This window comes from Neophocaena asiaeorientalis, unplaced genomic scaffold, assembly GCF_003031525.2.
Source record: "Neophocaena asiaeorientalis asiaeorientalis breed wild unplaced genomic scaffold, Neophocaena_asiaeorientalis_V1.1 scaffold59, whole genome shotgun sequence".
Lineage (NCBI taxonomy): Eukaryota > Metazoa > Chordata > Mammalia > Artiodactyla > Phocoenidae > Neophocaena > Neophocaena asiaeorientalis.
This window is the reverse complement of record NW_020174268.1, coordinates 3,723,353-3,733,683: the sequence shown is the minus strand read 5'-3', so window position 1 is coordinate 3,733,683 and position 10,331 is coordinate 3,723,353. Positions and strand designations below refer to the sequence as shown.

At 40.3% G+C, this 10,331-nt stretch overlaps 1 protein-coding gene across 1 annotated transcript in view; it reads left to right on the top strand.

Moving 5' to 3' along the window:
• The window catches only part of CPB2 (carboxypeptidase B2), a 38,381-nt gene that overhangs the window by 11,358 nt on the left and 16,692 nt on the right, over nt 1–10,331 (top strand). The window contains exons 2-5 of the mRNA XM_024755570.1: nt 1,533–1,608; nt 3,222–3,346; nt 4,881–4,989; nt 8,343–8,444. Of these exons, the coding sequence (XP_024611338.1) occupies nt 1,533–1,608; nt 3,222–3,346; nt 4,881–4,989; nt 8,343–8,444 (412 nt within the window). The remainder of the gene's footprint in view (nt 1–1,532; nt 1,609–3,221; nt 3,347–4,880; nt 4,990–8,342; nt 8,445–10,331) is intronic.

Sequence of the window (10,331 nt, the reverse complement as noted above, 5' to 3'; positions counted from 1 at the left end):
GTTGTTTTTCTGGGGTTTTATCTTGTTCCTCCCTCTGGTCCATAGCCCTCTGCTTTTTCATCTTGTCTATCTTTCTGTGAATGTGGTTTTTGTTCCACAGGCTGCAGGATTGTAGTTCTTCTTGCTTCTGCTGTCTGCTCTCTCATGGATGAAGCTCTTTTCTCCTGCTTTTAACACTTATAAGTTTCCTTTTTCTTTCTAACTTATTTTTTTACAAAAATGGGATAATATTTCTTACAATTCTCCACTCACTTCTTGCTTCTTTCTCTTAATGCCTCACATAAATCTCCCCCAAGTTAACTATTTTAACTAACTCTTTCTTTATAATGGCTACAAAACATTCTAGAATGTGGAGACATCACCAACATTCAACAATTCTGTTACTGACAAGCGCTCATGTGGTTCCCAGTTATTGTTACTATGAATCATCTTGTGATACATATCCTTGGACATATGTCATTTATCACTAGTTGAATAGTTTACACTTAACTGTACCAATGATTGGCACCAAATCTCTGAATCTATTGTTTCTGGGAGCTCCTCTTTCTCTTTTTTGATAATCAAGTCTCCATAGGCTTATTTCCAGAGTTTAGAATCTTTTGATCAGGCTTTCCAAAATAAACCATCCTCCACGCTGGCATCAAAATTATTCTTGTAAATCACAAGTCAAATGATGTGACTTTCTTAACTCCTAATTGCCTGCTAGATAAAGGCCAAATTTCTCAGCATGCATTGGAAAACTTCTCTAGGGGAGAACTAACATAACTTTCCAAACTCACTTCTGTTTGGCTACCATTCTTCTCTTGCCCTAAATACCTAAATCCTACACTTGGCAAAAATAAACGGCTTGCCGTTTCCCCAACAGTGCCCTTTTGTCTCCTGCCAGTCTGCCATTACACTGCTTACTTACCCAGTTACCTCTTCCATGAAGCCTTTGCTCATAATGACAAGCAGAAATTATCATAACCTTTTGTGCTTCTGGAGTTCTCAGTACATGATTTTGTTTTATTTTTTAAATAAAATTTTATTTGAAGTATTTTTAGATTTACAGAAAAGTTGCAAAGATATTACAGAGAGTTTCTCTATACCGTGCACCCAGTTTCACCCGTTGTTAGCATTTTATATTATCATGGTATATTTGTCAAAACTAAGAAACCAACATTGGTACACTACTCTTAACAAAACTGCAGGCTTTCTATAGATGACACCAGTTTTTCCACGATTCTGTTCCAAGACCCAATCCAGGATACAGTGTTTCGTCATATTACAGATATTCAATTTCTTGAGTGACATTGTTTTATATACATTGTCCAGTATTTTATTTGTTTCAAGCAGGAGGGTAAACTTGGTCCCTGTTTCTCCATCTTGACTGGAAGCAAAATCTAAGGTTATTTTAAAATCTGTGGTGAGATCCTCTTTTCTTTCAACATTTTGTTTCCTTTCTACAGTTTCCTAGGAGCCCCTCCCAATATAATTTATCTTATTTTCACTTTTTGTTTAAGATCAAACTCCTGTTTTATTTTTTCCCCCAGTGGCCAGGTTTTATCTGCTCTTCCTAGAACCTCCAGGCAAGTTCAAATTCTGCAGAATACTACTACAACATACGAGGTAACTTCCCCCTCATTTATCTTCTTATTGTTTATATTTTATACAAGTCTGGTGTACCATGTTCTCTCCTATATGTCGTCTGACTTATATACAGCTGGTATAAACCCCTCTCCTTGTACCCTTCTCCTCCTTCCCATAATCACATGATTTTACTGGTTCCCTAAATCAAACTTTCTTCATTTATGCTATTGGCTTTTCAGCAAATTACATGACAGTACCTAGGCATTGAAAGTGTGAACTTACTGGTTCATTCCTGGGTTTCAGCACCGAAGAATAAAAGGGGGGGGGGTACTTACAAAGATGCTACAGTAACAGAAATCCAATAGATCTTTGTTTAAAAAGCGATAATACTTAACCAAGGTGTAAGCATCAAAAACACAAAGGAAAATTTATTAAAATTTTCATGCCTGGGACTCAACTCCCCAGAAAATAGAAAACTGATACATTACAAAATATCCTGATAGAATATTGATGGCTCCATGGTTGTTGGGTTAGGGCTCTCTGAGAAGCAGAGGTCAAAACTATATTAGAGATATGTGAGACTTGTTATGGGGGCTGCTTGTGAAGGATGAAGAGGAGGGAGCTGGAGGTGGCAGGGAGTACCCCCAGACCATCAAGCAGCTCTGACATGTGTGCAGAAAGGAGGGTTGTGTGTGGACAACCTCTAGACCACAGGGCAGTCCCAATGAAGGTTTGCCTGGACCATGATAAATCCTTAAGCCAAAGACATCTGTAAGAGGAGACCATAATCTAGCAGGAACGGGGCTGTAATAATACACCCACAGTGCTCTGTCACTGGCTGGCTGCAGCCCTGGAGAAGCCAGGGGGGAATCAAGAGGGACAACGGTGGGGAAGGTTAGTGAACTAAGCCCCTCCCAACAGAAGAGCTGCCCGGCGCGTCCTCACAGCCACCATACCGTGGACAGAGGAAATACTGCCAGAGGAAGCATCTGAGATTCAGGACTTAGATCTGGTTCTGCCACTTCTTGGTGTGTGATTTTAGGCGACTTAGCTTCGAGCCTTAATTTCTTTATCTGAACAATGAAAATAATAACACCTGCTTGGTTTATGGCAAAATGTTGTTATAATGATCAAAGGCAATGCGTGTGAAAGTGCTTTAAAAAAGCCCAGTAAAATAGAAAAAAAAAAGTAAATATTATGTATGGGAAGACATTTCCCAAAGGCAATTAGATTAAAGAAAAGGCCTAATAGTATCAAGGATATGGAATTTTTATTAAAGAAAAGCAACATTTCATCAGCTTTCTAGACAGACTTTCATTTTTCTTTAAACATGTGACATACACATCCAGTTCTACAGTTGGGCCATAAATATATTCATTCATGAATTCATTCATTAGTTCATTGCCTCGCCAAATATTTATTGAGTACCTAGTAAGTTCCAGGCCCTCTTTAGCTACTGGGGTTACAGAAAAGAATAAAACTAGCCCCCTGTAAAATAAATGCTTACACTACCACATGTGTAAATGGGGACCAGTCACCAGGAATGTCTTTTTTATTTCCCTTATAAAAACCCTTTTATGGCTTTAGCTACAGACGAGAATGATGTGAAAAACTGTCTTTGTTTTTATCAATTTTCCCCCTTGAAACTGCAGATTGTCCTCTGGCAGCCAGTAACAGCTGAATTTATTACAAAGAGCAAAGAAGTCCATTTTTTTGTGAATGCGTCTGATGTAAGCAACGTGAAAGCCCATTTAAATGAGAGCAGAATTCCGTTCAGGTAGAGGCATGATTCCATATTTACTGAGCAGCTATTCTAAGCACCTATGATGCATTTTACTAGTGGATGGTGTCATTGCTTCCTGGAAAAATACTTACATTAAACATGGCAACATGGAAATCTCTGGAACGGATTGGTGATGAAGCCCAAGGGGCTAGCTCTGTGACCCTGGACAAGTGGTTTACCTCTCATGACCTTGGTCCCTTATCTGCAAAGCACTGTGAGACTCAACGATCTGAGGAGCCTCTTACCATTCCTCCCAGTTGCTTCCTTCTTATAGTTCCTCTACTCTGTGCCTGGACGCGGGGAGCAAAATTGTCATTTACTTTAGTAGGCTTTGTGGTATCTCTTGAAAAAGCAGCTGCTGAAGGAGATTTTGCTTCCTTCACAAGGTCAGTGAACATTCTGGAATGTCTGGCCCTAAACTAAAATTTGCATTAGGTATGATTTCTGTTCAGAGTCCATGCCTTCTTCCTTTTGGAGTCTCCTGTCCACATCTCCTTTCTGTATCCATTGCCCAAGTGCCAGTGTCCCTCTGCTGCCCTGTCACTTCCTGGAGGCCGTGCTCTCTTCTGTGTATCAATGGGCAACCTTTGGATAATACACTATGATTATTATTAATAATATGTTATTGGTGTTTTCTGCCTTCCTGGAAAGGTGCTGAGCCTTTCTATACATTGTATCATTTAATCCTTATTTAATCCTGTGAGGTAAATACTATCCTCATTGTGTGTATGAAAAAAATTTTCAAAGGAATTTCTCAAGGTCAGCCAGCTGGAACGTGGCAGAGCTAGGAGTCATACTCAGACCTTTCTGATGTCAAAGCCTTGGCTTTTACCCCCGACCTAAGTAAACGTAAAGAAAGCTTTATTAGAATGACTGCTAACTTTCAATTGTTCATCCCAGGTAACAGAATGGCTTCAGTCTGTCTTAATTAAGATGTTTGTGCCTAGTTAACTGTGTGATCCTTTGCAAGAGAAATTAAATGAGATCACCTTCCTGTACCTTCCCTGTTCCTGTGCTCTTATTTCTCTAGAGATTTGACCAACTTTGGCCATGCAGAACCTATACATGCATATATATACCTATACATGCATCTGGTGTAGGTCAGCGACTCACAGGGAAAAATAAAAAGAGAAGGCTTTCTGCTTCTCCTCGGTCCTTAACTGAAAACAGAATAATACGTTGTTCCTCTGGATTGAAGAACATTGTCCATTAACCTGTATGTTCACATAAAACACACTAATGAGTCACAGTCGAGAAATGTTCATAATGTTGGAGAAGGGGTGAGATTTTGGAGGCCCTGAAAACATACCCCATAGGAGCCACTATCCCTCCAATGCCCATGAGGCTCTACCCAGAGGGCTTGTGTATTTCAGCTCATCATAATGTTAGCTGGTGGTGTTTTCACCTTGTGCTTGTTAGATTTCTTAGTGACTTTTCCCCCTTGCTCACCTGTTGTGCCTGCAATGGGCCATGCAGGAAAATCAGAGCCCTCTTTGGCAACCAGCTCATGCCCTGTTTCATAACCCAGGGTCTTGTTGGAAAACGTGGAAGATCTTATCCGGCAGCAGACTTCCAATGACAGCATCAGCCCCCGGGCCTCCTCCTCCTACTATGAACAGTATCACTCACTAAATGAGGTAAGCTGTCACGTTTCTCTTGAAAATTCCTATTTTTGTTTAACGAGCTTTGCCATTTCAGCCATGGGAAATTATTAGAGAATCAAAATTGGTGGAAGAGGGTGGAAAAAAAAATCACAATGAGGTTGATTATACAGAAGTAATTCATCCTTTTGTAGATATCTTCCCTGGGAAGATTGCATCGTATTTTGGAAATTGCCTCTAAGCAGCCTGTTTGTCCATAGCTAAGAGTATCTCTGTTAGGAGTAACACTGCATTCTAAGGAACAACAGGAAATTAAAAATAGGGCCTTTTTATTGAAACTGCCACAGAAAAATTAACAGTCCAATTAATCATGTCTCCTTAGACCATTATCCTAATTGTACTCTTACGGAATAATCGCCATATTATCTCGCTGAATTAAAGGAATTTATTCACTTATATTTAGTACACAATAAAGTATTTAAGTGCATTTTATTCCTCTCAGAAAGAACCTATTTAAGTAATAATAGTAATAATAATAATGTTGATAATGCCTGTGTTTTAATATTTAAGAAATTGGGTTTTTTTCCTATTAGTACTTATAGGTCCCGATTTTTCTAGAGGGAACCTAAGCAAGATATCAGTGTTCAATAGGCCTCAGTAAGCTTTCACATCATACTCTAAGAGCGATTTCCCCATATTTGTTAGCTGAGCCCCTTGGAGCACTTTCTTTTCAATATAATATACTCCAAGTAGTACAAATCCCTTGATACCTTCTATTCTTTCATAGGAGTATGCTGCTATATTCCTTAATACAAGTATTTTTTATCATCTTTGGCTAGGTGCCCAGAAACTGTTAAGAACCATATCCATATTTTTAAGACATCTAAGGCTTAAGTAATAAGAAAGTTTTCTATTGGATCTTCAAAAGCATCTGTTCTTTTCCAGTTAGTTAAACCAGAACTCAGTGTGCTTCTAGAATCGAGGTACCTGGCTGGTTGACGGGGATCTTAAAATTGCAACCCTCTCCTTTCTCTCTCCTACCTTGCCTCTGTCTATTCCACCTAGACCACCTCCCTCCAGCCTCCTACATCAGCCCTGCATCAGCAAACTTGACGTCCAGAGTGGAGAGGCTGGGTAGGCACAATTTGCAAATGGAGAACCTAACTATGTCAGTGCTGTGTTGGGTTTGGTGGGAAGAGTGGAATGCCTTATACAGAGGTATTTAAAAACATTTTTCTGGGAATTCCCTGGCAGTCCAGTGGTTAGGACTCTGTGCTTTCACTGCCGAGGACCCACACTCAATCCCTGGTTGCAGAACTAAGATCCTACAAGCCACATGGTGTAGCCTAAATAAATAAATAAAGGATATGAACATTAAAAAAAATTTTTTTTCTGGTAGATTTTAAATACTTTGTTCAAAGGGCTTGTTTTTTTCTTGCCCTCACCCCAGGAAAGAGTTGGAAAGACACGGGAGGAAAAAAGTATTAGTTTGCCGTACACTGTATTAGTCGGTCATAACAAAGTGACATATACTGAGTGGCTTAAACAACAGAATTTCACTCTCTCACAGTTCTGGAGGCTGGAAGTCCAAGGTCAAGGTGTCAGCAGGGCTGGTTTCTTCTGAGGCCTCTCTCCTTGACCTGCAGATGGCTACCTCCTTGCTGTGTCCTCACACGGCCATTTCTCTGTGTGTGCACATCCCTGGCGGCTCTCTGTCCATTCTAATCTCCACTTCTTATAAGAACACCAGTCAGGTTGGATTAGGGTCCATATCAACAGCCTCATTTCAACTTAGTTACCTCTTTAAAGGCCCTATCTCCAAATGCAGTTACATTCTAAGGTACTGGAGGTTAAGGCTTCAACATATGAATTTGAGGGGGGACACAATTCATTTCATTACAGTGACGTTCCAGAAAACAGTTTGGACCTCTCCTCGCTCCCACGCCCAATCCTTTCTAAGAGGTTTGTAGGAACCATGGCAATCTTGCTCCCTGGAAATTCTGCCAAGTCCTTTCTTCCCCTTCAACACTGATCTCTCCTTCAGTCCTCACCACACGTTCACTTGAGGGGCAAGAGGGGTTTCTTTTGTCATTGACTCTCACTAGGAAATTTTAAGTAATCCCCTGCAGGGGAGAAAAACAAATGACTGAAAAACATCACTTAAATGGCAAAAGAAGAGAGTTATTCAAAGGATGTGACCATCATTACCACAGATTGTGAAATGAATAAAGTTTTCCGTAAAGCTGCCTTTATATTATACAGCCTCCCTGTTGGAGGAAATCTACTGAACCATCAATGCTGTAACACAAAATAGTTTGATGTAGTAGTTCTCTCAGGTGTATGCATGCCTTCGAGGAGTAACACAGTAAACAGAGGCCCAATGAGGAAATCCTGATAGTTAAATTTCCGGCACCTCAGACACTGACAGCACAGGTACTTGGCAGCAGGTAGGCCTTCCAGGAGCATCTGAACTCTTGGCACAAGGCAACCACTCCCACATACCACTCACCCTAGTTATGTTCCTCTAAGAGGATCCAAGGGCAAACGGTGCTCACATTCCCATCAGCTAGGATTGCTATTTGAAATTACCTCTAGAAAAGTTCCCAGAGATAAGGCCATTGGGTTGGTCATTCCCACTGCAGAAGGTGTAAAAGTTTAAAACTCGCTCCTGAGAAGTTAGTCTACATTAAACGTGGCCAGGCTCCATCATTCAATGCCTGCTTTCAGGTGGGCACTAGCCTAAAATCAGACCCAGACATTTTTGTTTTTTCTTTCTATTATAATCTTGACAGAATGACAGACCACTAGACTTCCACCCAGGAGAGAGGTCCAGAATCAAACTCCTTCCCTGGGTAGAAGAGAAATTTTTCTTCTCCAGATTGTTTTCCCCTTTGCTTCTCATCCTTTCACAGATTTTGTTGTAAGTGCACAGGTCTTCAGTAAGAAATAATGGCACCTCGATTTATCCTGTTCAAAGACAGCGCCCAGGACTTCCTTAGGTTACTCTTGAAAAGTGGATATTTTTTTTTTAATTCCGTATAGAAATGAACTCTTGAATGGTAAAGAGGATTTCATGCACAGAGGCAGGGATTCAATGTGATGAGCCTTTAAAAATAACTTAAGGAGCGCTGCTTTGAAGATTATCTTTTCCTAATTTGTTGTAAGTTTCTTAGTACTTTTTCCCTAAACCTTGATATTTTTCAAAACTTTAGTTTTATTGATTTTTCTAAACAGCAGAAGAAACACCCTACCCCAAGTGTTTTAGTCCCTCATTCTCTCCACATACAAGTGTTTTCGAGGGATTGCCCTTCCTCGAAGAAGTGGTCTGTTTCCTTTGTCAGGAAAATGCTTTGAACTTGCTCTGTGACTGCTGGTTTCTGCTCTGATAGATCTATTCTTGGATAGAAGTTATGACTGAGTGGTATCCTGATATGGTTGAAAAAATCCACATTGGATCCTCATACGAGAAGTACCCACTTTATGTTTTAAAGGTATGTTGTGGGAAGAGTCGTTGACCTTTCAACTTTGGGGGATGTGTTAATTCTCCAGCAGTGCTTGTTATTACTTGGATTTTTTTTTTTTGAGTTCTGGAAATATGTGTGTTATAAGTGTTCCTCAACTTTAATATCCAGCTATTTAGGGATTGGTTATTACCTTTAAATTTTTTTCCTTTACTAATGTAGTGTTGGTCTAACAGTATCAACTCTGTGACATAGATAAGCCATTTAACCTTCCTGGGCTTTAATGCCTACCTTCATAAAATGAGGGGAGTGGTCTAGATTAAATTTCAAATCCTGTTTTATTAACACCACCACCTCTGACTAACTGACTTAGGCAAAAAAAAAAAAAGAGTAGGGGAATCTGTGATTGAACAAATATTGACATTGATACAGTTTTTAGAACCAAAGAAAGAGTTGAACAGCGAAACTTAGGAAAGGATAGGAACCAGGGCAATGCTGGGATTTGGGGCAGCAGGGCTGATATGATAGCTTTTGCTTCAGTCACCACCTGTCTGGTTCTTTATTTTCAGTTGAATAAATTGGCCTTAGTAAAGTCAGTGAATGTGGCCACAGGAAGAATATTGGGAGCCGTGAAACTAAACTAATTCCTGCCTGTTAATTTCTAATTCAGCAGTTCTGTTTTTTTAACCACTCTTTCCCCCGAAGAAAAAAAATAAAAATAAATGAAAAAGAAGCTCTGGAAAACAATTTAATCATTGGAAAAATACATCCGATTTAGGAACATTTAATTTATACATAGTTTCCCAACATTATCTAAATTGTGATAGGTGGGCCTCTTCGATCATCCAAAGATAAGATTTTGACTCAGGATTTCTGGGTTTTCATCTGTTCTGACAAGAACTTGCAGTGCACACTCAAGGCAGACATAGGAAAATTGGGTCCTCTTGGCAGCCGAGTTGGTCAGCCAGACTGGATCCACGTAATCATGGCCTACCCACCCATGACATTTACTTTCAGCCGTGTTGTGTGTACTCTTTGGAACTTGTGTTTCTGGGACCTAATGTACATGTTGGAGAACCATGCTTTCTGCATGCGTTACTCCCAATCGTACTCAACCAAGGATGTGCACATCATGTGAGTCTCTGGGATTCCTCCATCTTCCCAGAGTCAGGACCGGCACCAAGAGAATTTGCTCAGCACAAACAGAAGGTCGAGTAAGGCAACTAGTGCAGACAACTCAGGATTTCTTTTACACTGAATGGATTAAATCAGCTGGGTAGTTCTCCTCTTTGTACAATTTGACCCTCTGTGGCCAAAGCCATTTGACTTTCTCACTTGCCTTCTTATTGGATATCACGAGCCCCGGGTTAGTTAAGAAGAACCTCCCTGAGTGGCGTAGATGGCAGTTTAAAAATCGAACTCTCTCTTTTTCTTGTTTTGGAATTCCAACCCCACATATTTGTTTGAGTTTGCAACACTCTTCTCCCTTCCCTCCATACTCTAACATGTGTGTCTAACTAATATTTAAAAGCAAATGAATTATGATTCATTTTGTTTGGAGGCGTTTTTGAGAATTCTTCTGAAGACATCAAAGCCTATCATGGAGGAAAGGTGGGGAGTCCTTATTCCAGAAAGCTGGCAGCTCCACTAGTCCCCCAGATGGTAAATCAAAATGAGGCCCCTGTCCCCAGACCTGGTGGTAATAAATTGGCGTGAAGCTAGATGTGTGCTTATTTTGGGGTGACATAGGGAAATAATCTAGACATTAAGAGTGTGCATCCGGGGAAAATGGTGAGGGAATCCAAGTTTATCTTGGACCACTGGCTTTCCTCTCCCAAGCCTTTCTCTGTCCCACCCCTCCCACAGAAAGCTGTGTACCCAACACATAACCACTTAATTCTAACTAGAGTGTGAAGG